This window comes from Chiloscyllium punctatum, chromosome 17 (genome assembly GCF_047496795.1).
Source record: "Chiloscyllium punctatum isolate Juve2018m chromosome 17, sChiPun1.3, whole genome shotgun sequence".
Lineage (NCBI taxonomy): Eukaryota > Metazoa > Chordata > Chondrichthyes > Orectolobiformes > Hemiscylliidae > Chiloscyllium > Chiloscyllium punctatum.
In genome coordinates, this window is record NC_092755.1 from 68,198,242 (window position 1) to 68,222,825 (window position 24,584).

At 39.4% G+C, this 24,584-nt stretch overlaps 1 protein-coding gene across 2 annotated transcripts in view; it reads right to left on the reverse strand.

Moving 5' to 3' along the window:
- tpcn1 (two pore segment channel 1) overlaps nt 1-24,584 on the reverse strand; it is a 111,157-nt gene that overhangs the window by 16,136 nt on the left and 70,437 nt on the right. For both annotated transcript variants that reach the window (XM_072587359.1, XM_072587358.1), the window contains exons 15-23: nt 21,850-21,906; nt 20,976-21,029; nt 19,564-19,636; nt 13,354-13,461; nt 10,099-10,170; nt 9,932-10,021; nt 4,782-4,894; nt 4,652-4,698; nt 4,471-4,539 (exon numbers count right to left, since the gene is read on the reverse strand). In XM_072587359.1, the coding sequence (XP_072443460.1) occupies nt 4,471-4,539; nt 4,652-4,698; nt 4,782-4,894; nt 9,932-10,021; nt 10,099-10,170; nt 13,354-13,461; nt 19,564-19,636; nt 20,976-21,029; nt 21,850-21,906 (683 nt within the window). The remainder of the gene's footprint in view (nt 1-4,470; nt 4,540-4,651; nt 4,699-4,781; nt 4,895-9,931; nt 10,022-10,098; nt 10,171-13,353; nt 13,462-19,563; nt 19,637-20,975; nt 21,030-21,849; nt 21,907-24,584) is intronic.

Sequence of the window (24,584 nt, forward strand, 5' to 3'; positions counted from 1 at the left end):
ACCCTCTGCATGAAAAAGTTGCCCCTTAGGTCTCTTTTATATCTTTCCCCTCTCACCCTAAACCTATGCCCTCTAGTTCTGGACTCCCCGACCCCAGGGAAAAGACTTTGTCTATTTACCCTATCCATGCCCCTCATAATTTTGTAAACCTCTATAAGGTCACCCCTCAGCTTCTGACGCTCCAGGGAAAACAGCCCCATCCTGTTCAGCCTCTCCCTGTAGCTCAGATCCTCCGACCCTGGCAACATCCTTGTAAATCTTTTCTGAACCCTTTCAAGTTTCACAACATCTTTCCAATAAGAAGGAGACCAGAACTGCACGCAATATTCCAACAGTGGCCTAACCAATATCCTGTACAGCCTCAACATGACTTCCCAACTCCTGTACTCAATACTCTGACGAATAAAGGAAAGCATACCAAACGCCTTCTTCACTATCCTATCTACCTGCGACTCCACTTTCAAGGAGCTATGAACCTGCACTGCAAGGTCTCTTTGTTCAGCAACACTCCCTAGGACCTTACCATTAAGTGTATAAGTCCTGCTAAGATTTACTTTCCCAAAATGCAACACCTCGCATTTATCTAAATTAAACTCCATCTGCCACTTCTCAGCCCATTGGCCCATCTGGTCCAGATCCTGTTGGAATCGGAGGTAACTCTCTTTGCTGTCCACTACACCTCCAATTTTGGTGTCATCTGCAAACTTACTAACTGTGCCTCTTATACTCGCATCCAAATCATTTATGTAAATGACAAAATGTAGAGGACCCAGCACTGATCCTTGTGGCACTCCACTGGTCACAGGCCTCCAGTCTGAAAAACAACTCTCCACCACCACCTTCTGTCTTCTACTTTTGAGCCAGTTCTGTATCCAAATGGCTAGTTCTCCCTGTATTCCATGAGATCTAACCTTGCTAATCAGTCTCCCATGAGGAACCTTGTCGAATGCCTTACTGAAGTCCATATAGATCACATCTACTGCTCTGCCCTCATTGACCCTCTTTGTTACTTTTTCAAAAAACTCAATCAAGTTTATGAGACATGATTTCCCACGCACAAAGCCATGTTGACTATCCCGAATCAGTCCTTGCATTTCCAAATACATGTACATCTTGTCCCTCAGGATTCTCTCCAACAACTTGCCCACCACTGAGGTCAGGCTCACTGGCCTATAGTTCCCTGGATTGTCTTTACTGCCTTTCTTAAACTGTGGCACCACTGTTTGCTAACCTCCAGTCTCCCGGCACCTCATATGTGACTATTGATGATACAAATATTTCAGCAAGAGGCCCAGCAAGCACTTGTCTGGCTTCCCACAGAGTTCTCGGGTACACCTGATCAGGTCCTAGGGATTTATCCACCTTTAACCGTTTCAAGACATCCAGCACTTCCTCCTCTGTAATCTGGACATTTTGCAAGATGTCACCATCTATTTCCCTACAGTCTATATCTTCCATATCCTTTTCCACAGTAAATACTGATGCAAAATATTCATTTAGTATCTCCCCCATTTTCTGTGGCTCCACACAAAGGCCGCCTTGCTGATCTTTGAGGGACCCTATTCTCTCCCTCGTTACCCTTTTGTCCTTAATATATTTGTAAAAACCTTTTGGATTCTCCTTAATTCTATTTGCCAAAGCTATCAGTAGTACAAGAAGTTTATCAACATAGCAACCTTACAGACCAGGATCTTTCATAACTTCCACAGATTTCTGCTATCAAAGGCACGGTTGCAGCTTGACAAAGGCAGCGCTGCACTGTTGACCATGTGCTGAACCTTTTCATTGATAGTAGCTCCTCAGGAGAGGATGTATTGCACAAACTTCATAGCCAGCCTATCACCATAGATGATGGTGTGCTCAACTGATCCAGTGAAAATCTTTGTCCTGTCCTGTGCAGAATGACCATTATACAGCAGTCAACTGCAAACTCAAGGCCATGAATGCCCACATTGGTGAGTTCTGTTTTCACCCAGGACCAACCAAAGTTGATACCGGATGCTGACAGCAGGTGGTAAGACTTCTTGGATGAATTGGATAAGGATACTCAGGTAGGTGCTGACTAAGGTGGGGGCAATCATACAATGTGGTTTGATCCTAGTCTGGATGTAAAAGGGCTCAGTTTCAAACCCTCTACAGTGGCACATACACTGTTACACAGCAATGTCAGGATGGTGACAAACTTCAAAGGGCAAAGCAGAGGATCCATAGAGTTTCACTGTTTGGAGAATCAAACAACTTGGTCTGGTCAAAGAAGTGGAACAACAATTCTTGACGTTGCTCTTGACATTTTTTCTGGATCTGCCTAGCCACGAAAACCAAGTCTGCAGTGTCTCAGGATAGTCAAAAGCCACGCCGGGTTTCCGAGAGGAACCTCTCAGTGACACGGTGATGAAAAAGTTGTAAAGCTCTAAACTGTGAGGATAGAGTACATTACCTTGGCTTGTTTTCTTTAGCAGGTGAAAGAATAATCTAATTGGCATGATTGAAGTTGTAAAGTGAGAGAAATCATCTCCTGTGGTGTGGGGGTGAAGAGAGAGTGAGAGCAAGAGAACAAAAGAGCAAGAGAAATACACAAAGAAAAGGAAAAGCAACTGACAGAAACAGAGAGAGTTCAGAACAGGGTGAAAGTAACTTAAAATTAGAACCAGTCCATTCAAGGATGTCAGGAAGCACTTCTTCAGTCAAAGTGCAGTGGGGGTGACACAGTGGCTTAGTGGTTAGCACTGCTGTCAAGGATCCAGGCTCAATTCCACTCTCGGACAACTATCTGTAAGGAGTCCACACATTTTCCCCATATCTGCGTGGGTATCAGACCATGCACATAATATCCCAAACAGTCTCACCATTGTGAGGGCACAGCTCTTGTGTACAGACAGCACCAAAAGGAGGAGGGAGAGAACATACAAAAGAACATAAGAACTAGGAGCAGGAATAGGCCACATGGCCCTTCGAGCCTGCTCCGCCATTTTATAAGATCATAGCTGACCTTTTTGTTGACTCAGATCCACTTACCAATGCTCTCACCATATCCCTTATTTCCTTTATTGTTCACAAAAATATTTACCTTAGTTTTAAAAATGTTTACTGAAGTAGCATCAACTACTTCAATTCCATAGATTAACAACCCTCTGGATGAAGACATTCCTTCTCAATTTAGTTGTAAATCATCTCCCCCTAATCTTGAGGCTATGCCTATCTTGAGGAAGGAGGCTGTCAAAGCATCAACATTTGGTTTACTTGACCATAAGATCAGTGCACAATGGCACTTCTCTCATTCATTCAGGATACTGGGCAGCTGGAAAGGGTTCTCTCAACCCCATCTCACCTAGCTAATGAATTAAAGTAATCATGGCTTGAGTAATGGAACAAAGGTCCAAGCAAATATCCATCAAATGCTGACTATTGTACTGGACTTAGTTCGCCACAATGATCACTAGCTGGTCCATGGGAGGCAGGCATGTGCTTATATGTTGAAGCCACAAATCCAGACAGAACTTGAACAGATTTGTTGTCCCTATGCTCCAGTCTGTGAATGGATCTCTCACACCCTTGTCTGCTTCCTCGTACAACTCTGTCAGCTCCTCTACAATGAGGAGTCAAAACATGGACTTGGTGACTGCTTTGCAGTACACTTTTGTTCAGATCACAAGAATGTCCTCAAGCTTCCAGATACCTACCATTTTCATTCTCCACCTTACTCCTGCTCTGTACTTTGTCCTTGGCCTGCTCTATACTTCAATATCTCCCAGGACATTACTGCAGTCGTTCCTCAAAATAGTGATACTAATGAGCTAGTCTTGGTGATGAATATTGAAATACATTCTGAGTCCTCGCCTCCTTCAGTGTTCCTTCCAGCAAGAGTTCAATATGGAAGAGTATTGATTTATTAATGAGGGGGACAGGAAGTGGTAATCAACAGGAGGTTTCCTTGCCAATGTTTCACCTGATGCCATGAAATTCCAATGTTAAGGACTACCAGGGCAACTCCTGTATATTACAGCATTCTCACCTCTGGTGGATCTGTCCTGCTGTGAGAAATGGCATAACCAGGGATATAGGCATCACTTACAAGGGTGTCCTTAAGTGTACTTGAATGGCTTATTAGGCTAATTCCAAGGACAGTTCAGAGTCAACTACATTACAGTCTGGAGTCAGATAGAGGCCAGACCAGATAAGAATGGCAGATTTCTTTCAGATTTTATTAGTGAACTAGATGGGATTTTAAAACAATTGATGACAATTTCAGTTACCATTTACTGAGACTAGCTTCACTGAATTTAAATTCGATCAGTTTCTGCTGGGGATTGTAACCACAGCCTAAGCCTCTAGATTAACAGGGCAATGACAATTCCACTACACTACTGTATCTTCTTGTTCATTAACAAACAGCATTAAAATTATAAATTTTAATTACTGTACAGCTAAATACTATGGAAGATTGAAACAACAGTACGCGCCTTTACTTACCATAGTTACAATATAGAAAGTCATAAAGTAAATGCGACTCCAGCTTGTAGTCTGAGATACCACGCCTTCCTGTGGAAAGAGAGCTGCAGCTAAATTCTGTTACATACATTTGCAATTAAGCAGTAATTCAGTGGAATGGGCCTTATCTTTGGAGAAGATACTTAATCTCAAGAAAACTCACCATAGTTATATACCAATTGTTTACAACAGTCAACTCAAACAATGTTACTGTAAAAAAGGGAAAAAAAGGACATGATTATTTTTATGACCTTTCTGCCTGCTTAACTAAATTACACCTCAATGTTACTCACCAAAACTGTTAAGGATGTTATTGAAGTTATTGAGAGAGTAGTATCCCTGTATCACAGTTCTGTCACCAATGGTCTGATTTTTCCAGCGATAGAAATCTGCTACCATGCTGTTACTATAAACATAGAAGTGGGTTATAAGCTGGTAGGTCAGAAAAACAAAATAACTTGAATATAAAGTGAAGTACTCCAAAAATCACTTTGATATTACTGTATGTCGTAAGTGGTTAAGGTGATTAAGGTAATAGCAATTCCTCAAATGTACAAGTTACAGTCAATAGCAACTTGCCAATAAGAACCATTTGAATGCAAAAGAAAAATACTGTAGATTCTGAAAATCTGAAATAAGATAAATTTCTGGCCATTTCTACGAAGCTATAGTTTGGTTTATAAAATAAAGGAAACGATAGTTTTCCTAACGACATAAAAAGAGTTATGAAGTAATTTTATTCTGAATGTCAATTTATGTTTCCCTGTTTAATTGCTGTTTATTTCCCACTGTTACTTAGGTGCAGGGTACCCTGCACAGGCACCAATTTACTTTTGATCTTTCTCTGCACCTTCTCTGTAGCTGCAACAATATATTCTGTATTCTATTCTATTACCATGATATATTTATGTAAAATATGATTTGCCTGGATAGCATGCAAAACAATACTTGTCACTCTATCTCGGTACGTGACAATAATAAATCAAATCAAACAAACTATAATATTTTGGAGTAAAATATATAATATATAGGCAAAATATAATAATTTCCTTTCTCAATGAAAATAATGGCCTGGAGTTTGTAGTAAGCAGTGAAGTGACTGTTCTCATTGACAGGCTTGGAAAAAAACATGTATAAAGATCTTGCAATTTCTGTGGCATCCATCTTAGCATTAATTTACATCTGGCACCAAATCAAGAGGATCTCCAGGTATCCAGCAACAGTAATGTTATCAATTTGCATATTCAGCCAATCATACTGAAGAATTCTCATTGATGGCAAACCAGGATGCAAGTAGCATTGATAATCTTTCATTTTTTATATTTTTCTCTGTAAATGTATATTAGATGCTAACACATCATAAAATGAAAACATTGTATAAAATGCTGGAATTGTTATCATACTGGAAAATGTTAACATTGCTGCAACATAAAAATTAGGCTCCTGTGGTAAAGCACCATTTAGCTGCAGTATTTATGATTTAGTACATCATTAAAATACAGATTCCATGAACCTTTTGGGGTTAGGAGAGGAGGTTGAAACTGCATTAGCAGCAATATTACAATGTAAATGGATAGTTCTTGCAATTTCAGTGATTTCTAATGGATCAAAGTGTCTGATGTAATAGAGTATCTTTATGAACTCAATGAAAATATATTCCTTATATATGGGCATTTTAACAGAGCTCAATTTCAATGTTTCTCAGCCTTTACATGCCTGCATGCTTGATTTTTCTTGTCTAATTATTGAAAGTGCTACACAATAAACGAAGTACTTTTGAACTAATATTGCCCTAATGTAAGGAAACTCAGTGGTTAATATGCACGATAACAATAAACTAAACAAAGTATGTAATCTGCGCAATGTTGGTTGAAAGACAAAAAATGGCCAGAATACCTGGAGAGATTCCGATCACTTTTTTACCTGTACTGTAATGTGTCCAACTGAGACAGTAGATGATATCTTACTTCAACATATTGCCTGAAAGTCAGCACCTCTAATTTCATAGCACCCTCGCTCAGCACTATCAGCTTCTATCACATGATTAAAATGAAATTTATATTTCCTGTTTGTTACATCATGTTTAGTAGTCTGTGACTCAGTGAAGGCGAACTGATTGATTAAAAATTCTTCCTGGTGCTTCCTCAGTTCACAGATGCTACAAGGTGGCACCCTATGGCAAGAAGGCTCAACTCACAAGCCTACAAAGTCTAAGGGCAACTTACAGACCCCCTCAGATAGATTTGGAAGTTTTGGCAGCCCTCCTTGTCAGGAGGTATTAAGTAAAGTGCTCAATGTCAAGATGTTTCATTGTCTACAAACATCAAGTAAGACCATGGGAAATCAAAGAAAAAGTTTCATTTTGTCTGCCAGGGTATAGTGGAGAGTTAGGAGATGTACAATAATAATAAACACTGAAATGAAATTTTAATTACAGAAAGCAGATTTGCTCTCTGCTAACAAAAGGCAATGGAAGAAATGGACAAACAAATCAGCTCTTTAAGTGAGCTAACTGTACTGCCAACAAATATATGCAATTGCATTTGACAGGGTGCTCAAATATGCATTTCCTACAGTGTTTTAACTATAGGTCCTAACTGAATCAATGTACTTGGAACAACTAAAACTTGAAATAATGCCTTCTCAAAGTGTGTAATATTTGTAAAAGACTCCAATTTGCCTTTGTCTGCTCCATTCCTAGATTCTGTGCTATGCACCCAACTCACCTCATTTTATGCTTTATCCACCATCTCCTCAGCTGTCCAACTGCTACTGAGTTTGCTCACTGACTGTTTCCTGAATCTCAGAATGAACACTATTCTTTTATATCAAATCTTTACAGGAAACATCTACTGCAGTGTTTAGATTAGATTAGATTAGATTAGATTACTTACAGTGTGGAAACAGGCCCTTCGGCCCAACAAGTCCACACCGCCCCGCCGAAGCGCAACCCACCCATACCCCTACATTTACTCCTTACCTAACACTACGGGCAATTTAGCATGGCCAATTTACCTGACCTGCACATTTTTGGACTGTGGGAGGAAACCGGAGCACCCGGAGGAAACCCATGCAGACACGGGGAGAACGTGCAAACGTTCATGAAGGTGGCCCACCAGCACCTCCTCAGGCTACTTGGGACTGGCAATAAATGTCAATCTTGCAAGCAATGGCTCAGCCTGAGAATATATTTTAACCAACAGGTTGTGCAACACCACAGAGAAGGAGAGTAATTGGGGGTGGGGGGGGTGGGATGCTGTTATCTTTAGTGAATAAATCTTTCACTTTTGCTATGATAGTTCATTTTCTAAATAAACTCGTAATGTTTTCAGCACTAGAACAAAAAAGAATATCCTATCAACATCAGCAAGTTGCAGAATAAGAAACTGCAGGGACATGGAACAGACTAGACAGACAGACTGTAACAAATTAGTGGAGTAAGCTGATCACAAGCAGTTGAGAGTTCCATTCATGAAACACTTAAGTCGTTTGTTGTAGGTATGCCACAATGTCATTAGCAATGGAGTTCCAGGAATTTTACCCAGCGATACTGAAGAAATAGTGACTATTTCCAAGTCTGGATGGTGAGTGAATTGGAAGGGAACTTGTAGGTTCTGTTGTTCCAGTATCTCTGCCCTTATCCTTCCAAATGGTGGTGATTATGAGTTTGGAAGATGCTAAAGAGCCTTGATGAATTTCTGCATTGCATCTTATAGGTGCGACAAATTGGTGCTGCTCAGCAGTAGTGTGGAGGGTGTGAATGTTTGTTGATGTGGTGCCAATTAAGCAGGACGCATGGTCAATGAGTATTGACAAGCTTCTTGAATATTGTTGGAGCTGCACATATCCAAGCAGTTGTGGAGTATTCCATCACTCTTCTAACTTTCTTTTACATTTAGAAAGCCAGGAGGTGAGTTACTTGCTGCAAAATTCCTAGCCTCTGACCTAATTTTGTAGCCACAGTATTTATATAGCTAGTCCCATTCCATTTCTGGTTAATTATCCCCCACAGGATGATGACAGTTTGCATTGGTAATGCTTCTGTCAAGGGGCTATGGTTAGATCTTCTCTTATTAGAAATGGTCATTGCCTCACACCTGTGTGTTACAAATGTTACTTTTCACGTGTTAGCCCAAATCTGGATATTGTCCAGGTCATACTGCTTTTGGACATGGACTGCTTCAGACTCTGAGGAGTTGTAAATGATGCTTAATATTGTGCAATCATCTCCACTTTTGACATTATCATAGAGACAAATTAATTGATTAAGCAGCTGAAGATGATTGTGCACTCAGACATTACCCTGAGGGGCACTTGCAGAGAGGTCCTGGAACCTTCTACTTTGAGGAACAAAACCCATGTTTTCTTTTGGGAAGGCCCTTTATGTCCAAGGTGAAACCAAGATATATCCGGTCACGTGACTTTATGGCTCTGAGAAGTACTCATGTGATCTTGGTTGCTGTAGAACTAAATCATAGGATAAATAGACATTCCAAATACAGAAAATTCTGGAGAAACTCAGTAGCTGGAAGCAAAAAGAAAAAAATGCTGGAAAATCTCAGCAGTCTGGCAACATCTTTAAGGAGAGAAAAGAGCTGACGTCTCGAGTCTAACTGATCCTTTGTCAGTAGCTGGAAGTATTTGTGGACAGAAGAACAGAGTTCCACTATGACTTTTTCAGAACTGAAATGCTGCCACACCTGATGATCTTTTCCAGTATTCTCTGTGTTTGTTTCGGATTTCCAGCATCTGCAGTAAATTGCTTTTATTTTAGTAAACAGTTAATTAGGACATTGAATTATAGCTTGAATTCAACAGATGGAGTGCAGGAAACAAAGAGATCCCGGTGAAGAAACAGGGAGAAGTTGTTCAGGATAGAACAAAAACTGGATGTTGTAGATGTAAGGCAGCTGAAGCTGTGGCAAGGAGATCCAAAAGCTGGGTTCTGAGAGCTGAATGTAAGGATTGGAAAGATATGCCTTTTGGGTGTCTGTGGAAATTATAAGTGGTGAGATCTAAAGGAACTTTGGGCTTACCTGATTGAGTAAAGGAACTTATTTTCCATCTCGGTAATAGAGGGCTGTGAGATTGTGTAGCAAGTTTTTTGCCATTTATGCTGAAGAAGGATTACTCACAGTTTTGTATGATGTACCTTAGTTTTATTCACCATTTAAAGTAAAATTTACCTCATTATTTGACATATCCTTTACCTGTTAATTAAATTAATTATGTTGATTTTGGTGTTGTTAATGTACAAGTTCTAAAAAATGAAATTTTACCCATCAGTCTTCTTTGTGTTTAGGTTATGTTCCTTTCTTTTAAAGGAGTTATTCATTTCTACGGGGATTGTAACAAGAGGAATCAAAGAGTTTTAATTTTTGAGTTGCTCAGAAAATCTATATAGGTTACAGTTAAGTATTTTTATTCCCAAGGATGGACTTACTTGCAGCAGTTAGGATAGAGAACATCACCGAAGAACTCCATTCCCACAATTGCAAACGAGTAGTAGAAGATCATGAGTGTTAACCCTAAACTGGGAAGCATAGGGAAAACATTACACTTTGTAGTAAAGTACTTAAATTAAAAATTACATAAAGACATGTGCCATACCTTGCCATTCTGGGAAGTAATTCAAACATTGTGTCCAGAACATCTCTGTATCTCCGTTTAATCTTAAATAATCTGCAAAATAAAGTTAATTTAGCAACTTAGACTCTTAATATGTCAAGGTGATATATTAAATAAAACTTTTTAATTATTTCAGGTAAAATAACCTAATTCACAATTTCCTCAGTTAATTGCCAGTTGAGCATTAAATTGGGGGTAAATATATTGTGGAGACAAAGAAGAATTAACATTTCATTTCCAGTGATCCTTCTTCAGAACTGCTTCACTCAACCCGAAATGGTAATTCTGCTTTCTCTGCGCAGCTGCTGCCAGACCTACTGAGTTTTTCCAGCAATTTCTGACAATATCCCACGGACCCAATTTGGAATCTCACAATGGCACATGGTGGAAACTGAATTTAATTAAATCTGGAATTAAAGGCTAATAATGACTGTAAAGCTATTGTCATAAAATCCCATCGGTTCATTAATGTCCCTCAGTGAAGGAGAACTGCTGCTTTTACCTGGCCTGGCCTACATGTGACTCCAGACTCTCAGAAATGCAGCTGATTCCAAAATGGTCTGTGAGTTATACCAATCTCTAAAAGTTCTCAAAAAATAAGAATGAAACCAGGTGGAAGAGCTGACATCAACTAAAATACTAGATGAAAATGGCAAACTTAGATCTGTCAAACTTGTAAAGTCCTCTTTACCAACATCTGTGGCCTAGTCTTAAAATTGGGAAAGCTTTCTTCCAGACGAGCCAAGCAAAACTGACAAAGTCATGCTCATGGAAGCATATCTTAAACACAACGTCCCAGAGAGAAAAAAAATCATCATCCCTGAGTATGTCCTGTCCTGCATTGTCCTGGCAGTCCTCAACATTGACTTTGGACCCCCTTAAGGGTCATGGCTAAGGCTAAACATAGTCCAGGAAACCTCATTTTGATTACCATTCAACACCCATTTTGCTGTTGAACATCACATTGGAGGAAACACTGAGGGTGCAAAGGCACAGCATGTATGTTGGTGGGGGGATCTTCAATGCGATCACTAAATATGGCTTGGCAGACCAGACCATTACTGAGTGAGCTTATAATGTCCCATTTCACATAAAAGCTAAATTGACTCTAAAGGCAGGTGGTGAGGGAACCAACAAGGGGTAAAAACATACTTGACCACATCCTCACCAATCTGCCTTCTGCAGATGCATCTGTCCATGACAGTATGTAAGGGTGACTACCGTTAGGTCCTTAAGCAGATGAAGTCCCATCTTCATATTAAGGGCACCCATCACGTGTCATGTGGCACTATCACTGTACTAAATGGAATAGATGTCGAATAGAGCTTACAACACAAGATTAGGTATCCATGATGTGCTGTTAAACATCAACAGCAGGAGAGCTGTACTCAAACACAACCTATAACGCATACATCCCCTCCACCATTAACATCATGTTAGACGATCAACCGTGCCTCAATGAAAGATGCAGGAAGATAACCCAAGAGCACCACCAGGCACACCTAAAAATGAGGCAACAATCTGGTTGAGCTATAAAGCAGGACTAGTTACATGCTAAACAGCATAAGCATCAAATAATAAGCAAAGATAAGCAATCCACAACCAATGGATCAGGTCTATGTTCTACAGTCTTGTCATGAGTGAGGTAGAAAATAAACACCTCCGTGAAGGAGGAGACTCCACAAACATCCCCATCCTCAGCCATGTGGGAGCCCAACATGTCCGTGCCAAAGACAAGGCTGAAGCATTTTGCAACAACCTTCAGCCAGATGTACCATGTAAATGATCCATAACAGATGCCAGTCTGGAATCAATTTGATTCACTCCACATGATGTCAAAGTTGGAGGCATTGATACTGCAAAGAAATGTGGGACCTGACAGCAACAGCACTGAATACATGCTCCAGAACTTGCTACACCCCTAGCCAAGCCTTTTCAGTACAGATACAACACTTGCATGTATCTAACATTGTAAAAAAAAAATCCAAATTAGGCCTGATACACAAAAATTGAGCCAAATACAAACTGGTCAATTGACCCCTTGGCAATTCTACTCCCAATCCGAAATTAACAGAAGATGTCATCAACATTGTTATCAAGCACAACTTGTTCAGCAATAATCTATTCATTGATGCTAAGTTTGAGGTCTGCTCTGTCCACACAGTTCCTTATCTCATTATAGCCTTGGTTTAAATATGGATAAAAGAGATGAACTCTGGATGTGAATTGAGTGATAGCACTTGACATCAGATCCACATTTTAATGAGAGTGGGAGTAAGGAATTCTATCAAAATTAGAGTCAATGGAAATCCAGGAGAAAATCCTCTACTGGTTGAAATCATACTTGGCACAAGGAAAACAGTACCACTTGTTACAGATCAGTTATCTGAGCCACAGGATAATTTTGCAGGAGCTCCTCAGGGTGATGTCCTGGATCTAACCACCATCAGCTGCATCAGTGATCTTTCTGCTATCATTCAAACAATGTTTGCTGATGATTGCACATTGTTCAGCATTATTTATGACTCCTCAGATACTGAAGCAATCCATGTCCAATTGCAACAAGACCTAGACAATATCCAGGTTTGGGCTGACAAGTGGAAAGTTTTATTCATGCAGCTCCAACAACACTCAAGAAGCTTGACACTATCTAGGCTAAAGTAGCCTGTTCAAGTAGCACCAAATCATATAAACATTCATTTCCTCCACTACCGACGCTCAATATTAGCTATGTGTGTTATTTATAATATGTGCTGCAGAAATTCAAAAGGTGTCTTAGCCAGCACTTTCCAGATCCACCACCAATATAACGGGCTGATCTACAACCCCAGTTTGCGTTCACAGCAATTTAAAAATTCAGCCCAGTAATTCAAAAGGAGACAATACTGAATCTTTCTACCATTTAATCATAGAAAATCTTAATTTTTTTGTACAAAACAATCTGAAAAAAAATGAGTTTATCACTTTGATTGAAGATTGATATTTTTTGGTGTTTCTTTTTAGTTGTTAAAATTGCTCCCATTTTTAACTGGGAAGGTTTGTCTACTTGCCCAGAAAATAACTATTCAAAACAAGGTCTTAAGAAAAAGAATGTTAAATGACAATATTAGAAGCAAAAACTGAGCATATTTGCTTCAAATTGAAGTCGATTTTCAAAAAGTTGATATTTTATACATTAAAAAAGCAGAATCACTTATCTGAAAGTAATACATGCGGAGTCAAGAGTTGGTTACTAACCTTAGCAGCTGAAGTGGCCTCAAGATGACGATGAAATAGAATGGTTCCATATCAAAAGCTAAGACCACTATTCCAACAAATGCAAATACGGTGACCAAGAAATCAAACCTAAAGTAAAAAAAAGTATTTTATGTTTCTTTGCAGTATAAATGATAGCAAAGACCACCCAGACTATATTTTGTTTGTCAAACATATAGACACACATACACACAAAAGTTTATAATGCGATAGTTATAACAGCAAACTTGATCAAAACGCAAAATTAAAATTTTCTGTCCTTTCTGATTTTAAATGTATTACCATTATATACTCTAAATGATTAATGTTACTGACAGTTTTGTATGTGAAGATTGTATGATTTAAGATGTTTTGAAATATGTTTTCTTCTAAACGTTGCCTGTATCCAATGGAAATGCAGGTTTTAGCTTGTTGGAATATGCCAAAAAAAAAGGAATCATGAGAAGATAGACGATAGAAATCAGATGATAGAAATTTGCGGCAATGTCATATAGATTATTCAACAAGCACGGGCCTATTTTTGAACCAAAATGTATCAGACCAGAATAGCAGAGCAGAGTTCGTTCCTGCACACAAGCTCATCACAGTTTATCTTACATTGTAACTCACAAACCTAAATATTTGACAAAAATGTACTTTTATGTCGTAACTTCACAGGTGTCATTAGGACAAAGAAAAAATGAAAACCTAAGTCTTAAGGAGAATCTTAAAGGAAGAAAAAGAAAGTCAAACAGCTCACAGAATTATCATGGTGGCAAAATGATTGAGTTTGATTTTCAGGTTCAAACAATTTTTTTTTTGCATTTCAGGAACTTGTATTTAAACAATTACTTTTCCATAGAAAAACTTCTCGGGGCATTTCAAGGAATTGTATTTGGAAGTAACAATACCAAAGCAATGAAGGAAATATTAGGAGTGACAACCAAAAGCTTAGTCAAAGGTGGATTTTAATGATGATCTGAAAGAACAAAAGAGATGCAGCTATGGAGAGGTTTAAGAAGGGGATTCCATAACATACAACATTCAGAGTTCAAGATAATTGTTAAGGTGTTTGTAAAATTTACAAAGTTATGATCTATAGAGACAAATGGCCAGAGACGACCAACAGTTTCAGTTCAGATGAAAAGATTCATTCCAGGTAAAGGATATTTTTAAGTTTGTGGAAGAGTCAAAGTATTAAGCTGTTTTAACAGTCCAATCAGAGCTGGGCTATCTTTAGAATTCAGAAAGAAAAGTAGGTCAATTAATCTGTGTTTTGCAGGTCTCAGGAATGGACAAACAACATGGCATCTGGTAAAAATAGAGGATGTCACCAAAATAAAATATTTAGCCATCAAGAGAGTTGAGCTAGACACTTTACAGTGAAGAAAGGACTGAAATTTCAGTAGGCTTGAGCATTTGTAGAGGATATTGCTGTTTATGATAAGATCTTTCAAATTTGCGATATAATATAACTGTTTTATTTCATTTCTTGCGTTAATAATTTATGTTCTTTTGTTAAAGTACATTCACATATTTGTGTGAAAATGTCCAGTGACTGACCACCATGGTAACCAAATTGCAAGTACTATCTATCATGTCAGATTTCACTCTGAAATCTGACATGATAGATAGTACATGCAATTTGGAAATCTGACTTGCCCATTAATACAATCTAATGGGGAAAGGGAGGGCTTTGCACAGGAGTCTGGAGTTGCAAAAACCTAGGCTGAATCTTACCATATTTTGACTAAGTGTTATTCTCATCAGATTTCATTACCTCCTTAACGCCTAGCAAACTCTTGGCTAGGGATGAAAGCCCATTAATTAACTCTCACATCCTTATGGTTCCCCCAATACTAGTCTGATTCTCCCACTCCCCACAGCTGGAGGTACTCATCATTGCCGAATACTCCGGCATATACTGGCATCCTGGTGCCAATGAAGTATTGAAGAGGCTGTTGAACACCCAGTTAAGTGCTGGCAGTCTGGAGCTGCCCTGTACATTTCATACATGCACCCAGGGTACTGCAGTCTTCAGGGTGCAGAGAAATGCCCAACAGTGCAGGAAGAAAGTGAATGACCTTCTTGCTTCCACCAGCTTAAGTGCCACCGTTTTATCTTTCCTACTGCACCTCCCACCAAGGCTCATGCATTACCACTCACAATACTGAATGCAACACCTTCCCTCACTTACTCACACACCCCAACAACACCTCAACCTACTAATCTTGCAATCCATCTGCACTGCCTCCTCATTCACAAGACACCTTGCTATCTTTTCAGTAACTACACCAGCAGTAACAGCTATGTCAGCCCTTTTGGTCTCACTCGATCCTTCTTTCCTTCATTGAAGGAAATAGCCGAGAAGAAGGTTGAAAGGGACAGGGTATCTAATATTTGGCTCCTTATGAGGAGAGGAACTTGGCACTGGCCAGTGGAAACCAGGATGCCTCCTGTGGGGATGTGTAAACCTCATATCCCAGTGACCAAGAAGGACACATAGTCCATTGTTGTGCTCCTCTCCCATTACCTCCACTGTGCACTTCATGTTAACATGTCACAAATTCTACCTCTTTGTCGCAGGACTTTTTTTGCCTCCTGCAGGTATCAAAAGGATGCCCAGAGTGGGCAGTCAAAAGTGCTGCCTTGCAAGATAGCTCCCTCTGCCACCTCTGAGCACAGGTGCCTCAGAAGAAGCACTGACAAGGCTACCTCCTGCACCTTCAGGTGAAGACCTCATGTGGTCAGCAATTAACAACTTGGTAGAAATGCCCAAGCAGATACAGAAGCAGCAAGCAGGTTTGTCAGTGGCACTGGGCAACCTAACCCAATGCTTCAGGACTGTATCAACTTGTTGAGACCCTGCTACCTCAGGCATGCAAGCATCTGATTGTCTCCATGAAGAGACTGGCAGTTGACATGGAGAGCAAGGTTCAGCAGTCTCAGGATCTGCAGGATATGTGTGGCCCTGCACTCCATTGCTTTAGCCATTGATGCTCAACACCAATGGTAAAGCGATAGGGGGAAGAAGACTTCCATTTCTCCCCAGGTGCACTTGCCTCACAGAAAAGGATGCTGCCTGGTGGCACAAAGGTGGAGGAGGAAACATACCCAGGCTTCCTAGAACTGTCCTTTGAGGACATTCCAGAGGTGGCCAGGCCAATGCTCTCCACACTTAGCCTATGGAAGGTCAAGCTGAAGTACATTTACCTCTGGACATGGCACACTCAGCAGGTTTAGGCCCTGTAAGCAATATTACTGGGGTCAGCTGATCATACCTCCAAGGACAATAGGTTCAGTGTAGTGCAAGCTCTTCCCCCCAGCTATGAACCCCAGAAATGTATTGAGAAAGAAGACTTTCTGAAGACATAGTTGACTTGTCACTGGAAATTGGCTCTAACATTTGTAAATATATGTTCTCTTTTCACCATCAACTGTATGCGGCAGACCCTGTCTAGCCACATTGCATCATGGAAAGTTCAGAATGCATTCATCGTTAGTGTTACGCAACTCTCAATGATCTACGATGTGAAGTGAGCAGCTCCTGTACCATGTGGAGGCGATGGATAAATTATAGCTGACTGCTCCTTTGGCATGTAGGCTCCATCTCTCTAAATGGACAAACATTACTACTGCATCACAGATGTTAGTGGCATTTATTTGTTATCTTCCATGATCTAATCAGGAGTGCTGACATAAAATAAATTGGATTGCACACAGTGGGCTCGTGCCTAATGTTCACAAGAAACGTATAGCTTGCAGCGAGTTTCAGTTTTAATGTACTGTTAGTTCTGCTATAACTCATCTTTCGTTAACATGAAATGGCTGGAACATGATTGGGTGAATAGGCAACACTGTTTCTAAAACACAAATTTTTAAAGTGTGTGTTGGCCATTATGTGATTACATCACGTACACTAAGTGTACTTGTATTGTGCGATTTTTGTACAGCATGGGGTCACACAGGAACACTATTATCACACTCTGGAAGAAATGGTTGTATGTTATTTGTATTATACTGTTATCCTTTGAAATTCCTCGCAATTAAAACCTCCTCCCTCATACAATGAAGCACTTACCCTGCACAATATGGGTGCAGTTACAGCTATTTTAATCTCTATTGTGCACATGTTATTTACAGGATGATGGAAAGGCAAAAGCAGTCACTCATTGGACAGCAATTTCTAACTTCACTTTGCCATGTCACAATGTAGGTGAATCCCCAAACATAAACTTCTCCTTTCTGCTATTCCTCCCATCAACCCCACAGACTTTCCCACCCACCTTATCTAACTGAGTTTCATATCCCAGCTTTATACACCCCTCCACCCCATAACCCCTGACATAGCAAGTCAGATGTTAGGTCTTCCAGATGCTCGGTAGAAGCCAGCATACTGTTACTATCTATGACTTCCCCCAAGCTCTCACACGACCGCAATCACTTCCTCACCCCTTCACCTCCCCCATCTTACATATTGAATTGCCCACTTTCAGTACTGTTATGCCCTCTGCATCCCAGGATTCTGCCTGAAATTCCCATGGTTAAGTTCTCCAGTCTCTCCATTTCACACCAGTGCCCCCCTGATAACCCTCTAGTGTTCTAGTACAACAACGCTCTTGACAGACTGTAGCATCCCTCCATTTTGAGAGACTGAGCTGAAAAGCTCCAAAAAGATGAACTGCCACACTCCTGACTGGTATCTGTGCAGCTCCTTGATTTGTGGTCTTGCAACTCCCTGGACCAATTGCATTGAATCTATGGGGCTGACCAGAACCCACTCCATGGGCTGGAGAGCTACCAATCTCCTGACCATGTCCAAGTTCCTGGATTGATATTGGAGGCTGTCCCTGCTTTATTGTGCTTTGAACACTTAATTCCTGTACATCACTCAGGATTCCTCCCCTTATACTTGGAAATATGGTCATTTGCTTGCAGCATGTGCAATGTATTTACCACTGAAGCTGCTGGCATATGCTGCGGGTGTGAGATTGGTGTCACAAGTTGCCATTCAGGCAAATCTTTGACAGATGACTGCTGACCGGAATGACAAGCAGGGACTCTGTGAGCAGGTAGGCACTATAAGTGAGCACTAAGACAGAAGTGAACAGCCTGAAATTCAGCTTGGTCCAGTGTGTGAGCTGGATGCCTGTCCCTGCACACAAAGTCTCCTTGCAGCAGGATTGCAATGAGAGGTGCTAGTGCACACCAAAGTGCAGCATTAAAATGCAGAAGCATGTTGTAAATGGACTGGCAATGTACAATGGCATTTGTCAAATGCATGTGTCTGTGGATGTGGGGTGCATGCAGTCACTATCCATGGTGCATTGGTGAGATGATAGTACCAGATTTTCAAGATGGAGTTCCAGAGGACCAAGCAATAAGCTGGAGTCATCAAGTACCTGCTCTGATTTCCATCTTGGAAATTTTCAGCATCTGACAGATGAATAGAATGGCAACCTGCATATTAACGGCTCAAGATTAGGTGTTACTGTATAATAATCCCTGTTAATACTGATCTTTCTGCTTACTGGCAAGAATCTCATCTCAATATCCAGAGCTGAGTTGGAAAATGTAGGTTGTTGGTCCTGATGTAGGTAAAGAATTGTTCAACCTCTCACATGATTCTCCCAAACTTCATGCCAAAGCCCATGCCATTCAGGTTCTGAGAAGATTTCATACTAGTGTTTCTGGATGATTGTAAGGCTGGAGTAATTACAGAAATAGAGTTGAGAAATATAGAAGATGAAAAATTTAAATCTGAGTCATAGGAGATCCATGAGCAAAAATAGGTTGCTAAGAACAGGCACGATGAAATGAATGGGATTTGGCATAGTATGATAAAGATAACAAAATTTTGTATGAATTGTAGGATAAAGTGTGAGATGTTGTCCAGGTCAGCTTTTGAAAATGGAGTCTGATGGACTTCCCATCAAATAGAAGGTAAGAGTTGTGGTAATAGCTTCATAGCTGGGACAGCCAAAAAATGATCCAAGTGAGGAATTATAGAGATTCATCCTCTAACTGCATTAATTCAAATTTCCTGTATTGCCTCAAGAGTAATAATAGCGTAATGATTCCAAGGGCAGTTCCACTGTATAAATGCAGCAAATTCATCAGTGCATTGGTTTGGATTATAATATGCACTTGCTACAAATCCAACATTATGAATTATTTATTCTGTCCACTATTTTGAAGTTGTTCCATACTCACAGATTCCAGCCAGATGTGAAGTATTCAGATGGTCCCAGCCCAGTGATTTTCAGTAACATTTCTACCCCGTAAACTACACAGAACAGAAGTATCTTTGTCAATGGGTAAACATTCATTGAAATACTTACAATACGTGATTTGAAGTATAGGAAAGATTATTAAATCAAAAGTATGCTTTTTTCTCATTTTGGCACTGATCAAACAGCAAGTATGACAGTTTTAACATTACCTTCACTTCTACTCAAAAACTAAATTACTTTACTCTTCCTAGTACTTTAACAAATTCAGATAAGCTTGTCAATTTTCAATTGTTTTAATAAAGAATAAAAAAATCCTTTTTATGGCTATGAAGTACATCTTGCTGCCTGTACCTCTGGAAGAAGACTGAAATCTCAATTTGTATTTATGCACTTCCACAGATGCAAGCATGGCATGTTTCCTAGATCATTATGAACACACAATGCCAATACTTAAATCTGCTATAAAAACCTGAACATTCTAAGCATAAGATGTATTTAAAAGGAAGTCCTGATATAGCAAACTAAGTTCCATATAATTCAGCAAAAATGTTTAAGCTCAAATAATTTACATGACCTGGATCTAGAGCCATTTAGATCAATTCCAAAGACATATCAGATTCCTGAAGGAAAGTATTTGTAGCCGAAATTTGGGACAAACTTCAAGAAATGTTAACATTCCCGAGAATATGGGATCTTTACAGTGAAATATCTTTCTCCCAAATTTCCAGAGACTGATTATGTGAATATTTGATATAAATTTTGCATCAAAAGACGTGGCTGCACACATAAATCACCTTCAACCCTTAAATCAATATCATGAGGGAATAAGTGGGAATAAATAACAAATAATAATGTCAGTGGCATCACAAAATGTAAAACAGATCTGAGGGACCTGAAGTAAAACTTAGTTTCAAGTCCAAAAAATAAGCACAAATGTAGCATCGTTGTTACTAACAACATAAAATTCAGCCTCCATCTCTTAATCATGGTTAGGTTGCAATGGTACGATGAAGAAAATCACTCTCTAGAGATCCCCCATCCCGCATTTGAAGAATGGTGTGACGGTAAAGCATTCAATTAAGAGTTTTAATGGAACAAAAAAAACTTTACATTCAGTAATTTTTTTTCCCTATTCTTCTCTTGTAAGAGAATGTTCCTACACTCTATTCTTTCTCTGTATGGGTGACGGATCAAGAACTTCCTTCTCTCCCCATACCCAGATTTCACAATCAGTCATCTTTCTTAGAGGTTAAAAATTTTCACCCTTTACAAACATCAGTCCTTTATATTGAATAAACAATACCACAAAACATTTCTTATTTAACCCAATTACATGGCCAGATACTATACAGAAATTAGAAGATGAATCAATAATAAAATACTAGCACTTACTTGTGAGAAATACAATGTAACTCCAGGGCACAATCCGGAGAAAAAAGGCACCATCTACAGAAGAGATAATGAATCATCCCAAAAAAGAAATAAAATTTCAAACCCAGGGTCATATACAGAAGATGCATGTTCTAGACGTGCAGTTCTAGACAGAACTGTTGGGTTAGATATTTACTTTACCTCCTGACTATAAAGGTGATGTAACCAATCTGCTGTCAGTCACAGGAATCACATAATTTACATTTCCATTCAAGTCTGTATGCAAGTTTTATGCAAGTTAAAAATCGTCCCCAATACCTCTGATAATAGAAGTTAGATGTACAATCTGATTTGTTTTTCCCATAGAAGAGTTTATCTAAAAATCCTGCAGGGTCGGAAAAATTCACGATTTGATTCCCCTAGCCAGTGAGCATCATTAAGTTCCTAGGTAACTGGATTATGGAGCAGAAAGTCACTTGACGTTCTCAGTCCTAAATACTGCTCAATAAAACTTGCTGATTTACATGACCTGGATCTAGAGCCGTGCTACTTTGCCTTCAATCAACATGCAACAAAGCATGCACATAAAGAATAGCCACTCAAACAAGGTACAAATTGTCCCCAATGACTCCAGAATCTTGGAGGCAACAGCTTCAGAAAATGAGAGGCGAGAGGAAAGCTGGCAGAGGAATTGGACCCACAAACAATTTTCATGTTCAATTTATACAACAAGTGTGTTGGGATATCTTGATCAATTTCATATTATTTCTCATTGACATTTGGGTCACGTGTTTAAATATAATCTAACTATGTAAAGAACATCTACTAAATTCAACACTTTATCTAAAACAATTTAACTGATTTACAAAAATGGATTTGTAGATTGTTTTGACACCTTTGATCATGAGCGTGTCAGCCAGTATCCAAATTCCATTTACAGCAATAACAACATCTGAAACAGAAAGATATATGTATATCAGATAGTTGTTCAAGTCGACATTTTTTTTTCAGAAGTTACACATTGAATTGCAAGTTCACAACCAAATTCAGTGATTATCCAAAACTCACGATTCACTTATAGGTTGGTTTTATTTTGTCATTTGATGCATTGGACATTTCCACCTTATCTTCCCTTCTGATTCTTTTTCCATGTTTTAACAAACTTCATAGAAGTACAGAAAATAGGAGCGGGAATAGGCTAATCAACCCTTCATGGCTGATCATCCAACTCAGTACACTTTTCTCACTTTTTGTCCCCACATCCTTTAATCTCTTTATGAAGTTAACTTATAGAAAAATGGCTAATCAAAACTGTATATTTTAACAGGTTTTACATCCCAAAGGAAAGGGACGGTTATGCTTACAGGGCAATAATACATCACCTTCATAAAATGAAATGTTATGATTTACATTCCTCTCTTTATTCCTAACAATATTGTGGGTCTGTTCAAACTACCTCTGATTTCATTGGTTCAATGATACATACCAATATAGTGGTCAATAAAATGACACTCATCCAAGAGAAGAAAGTTAATTGTGTAAAGTGAAACAATAAATCAATACCTCAAATTTATACCTTCTAATTATGGCAAAAGTCCCATTTTAAATGTTATTTTAGCACTGAGACTGCAACCAATCTGCACACCCTGTAATGATTAATCAATAACTTAAGCAACATATGCAGAGTTCTTCTCAAATAATGCATATTGAGGAAACAAATGTAACTTAATCCCATAAGACAAAATTACCACTACTTTGGAATCATTCTGTGTGAGTACTTGAAACCTGGGACTTAAAATGAAACTGGTGACAAGGCAATTTTATCAAATTTAGTCTACAAATAAATTTAGTATATATTAACTAAAATGAGACCATAGTTTTATGTAAAATCCAACAGGATAGCAGACATTATAGACAACCTTACTCCATCCTTACCATTCTCCATTATTTCAATTCAAAATAGCAACACATTTTACTTCAACTCAGTTGTCTTAAATTTACTTGTGCTTTTTTCAAAATTGGGATAACACAAAAAAGGCAGATAAAGGTATTTAACTTTATGATTGCCAAGATTCTGATTAACGATTTAAGTTCATTGGTCTGAAATGTTAGGCTTTATTCAAGCAGCTGACTAGGACCGAATCCACCAAGCGAGCAGTTGGTGAGAGTCTTGACGTAACTACTTTAATGAGATCAGCCAAGTCAAGACTTCAGAATATGAGTTCTCTAACGAGGGCTATTAGTCTGGTCCAATCAGAGAGCCCTGGCTGACAAATAATAACAGGAGTGTTTCCCCGTCCAACTCTATTTTGATTTAGTCCCTACCCTCCCCTTCACTGTTTTGATCACACAGCATTGCCCTTTTGATGTGAAGGGCAGTGCTTGTCACTGGCCACTCGGGTGTTTTTCCTATCTTCCTGGTGGTGGAAATCGAATAAAGATTTATGCACTTTGTGTCTTTTCACTGTGTCTCACACCTGCACACACACACCATGGGTGCAGGGGATAAAAATAAGCACTACCGCACTTAGGTGGTAGTGTGGGGGTTAAGGGAAAAAAAATATATAAACAGAGGATTTTAAAAAAAAAATTAACAGGAGATTCCTCATCTCCCTGTAAACTGGAAAAAAAAATAACAGGAGTGTTTCCCCGTCCAACTCTATTTTGATTTAGTCCTTACCCTCCCCTTCACTGTTTTGATCACACAGCATTGCCCTTTGATGTGTAGGGCAGTGCTTGTCACTGGCCACTCGGGTGTTGTTCATATCTTCCTGGTGGTGGAAATTGAATAAAGATTGGTGCACTTTGTGTCTCTCACTGTGTCTCACATCTACACACACACACACACCATGGGTGCTGGGGAAAAAAATAAGCACTACCGCACTTAGGCGGTAGTGTGGGGGTAAAAAAAAACAGAAAAAAAAAATGTAATCAGGGGATTTTGTTTTGAAGGGCAGTGCTTGTCACTGGCCACTCGGGTGTTTTTCATATCTTCCTGGTGGTGGAAATTGAATAAAAAAAAATAACAGGAGTGTTTCCCCGTCCAACTCTATTTTGATTTAGTCCTTACCCTCCCCTTCACTGTTTTGATCACACAGCATTGCCCTTTGATGTGTAGGGCAGTGCTTGTCACTGGCCACTCGGGTGTTTTTCCTATTTTCCTGGTGGTGGAAATTGAATAAAGATTCGTGCCCCTTGTGTCTTTCACTGTGTCTCGCACCTGCACACACACACCATGGGTGCTGGGGAAAAAAATAAGCACTACCGCACTTAGGCGGTAGTGTGGGGGAAAAGAAAAAAAAGAAAAAATAAATAAATAAACAGGAGTGGGCGGGTTCGAGAAAAAGAAAAAAAAAATACCAGGAGTGTTTTTCCCTGTCCAACTCTATTTTGATTTAGTCCTTACCCTCCCCTTCACTGTTTTGATCACACAGCATTGCCCTTTGGTTTGAAGGGCAGTGCTTGTCACTGGCCACTTGGGTGTTTTTCATATCTTCCTGGTGGTGGAAATTGAATAAAGATTTGTGCACTTTGTGTCCTTCACTGTGTTTTACACCTGCACACACACACACCATGGGTGCTGGGGAATAAAAATAAGCACTACCGCACTTAGGCGGTAGTGTGGGGGTT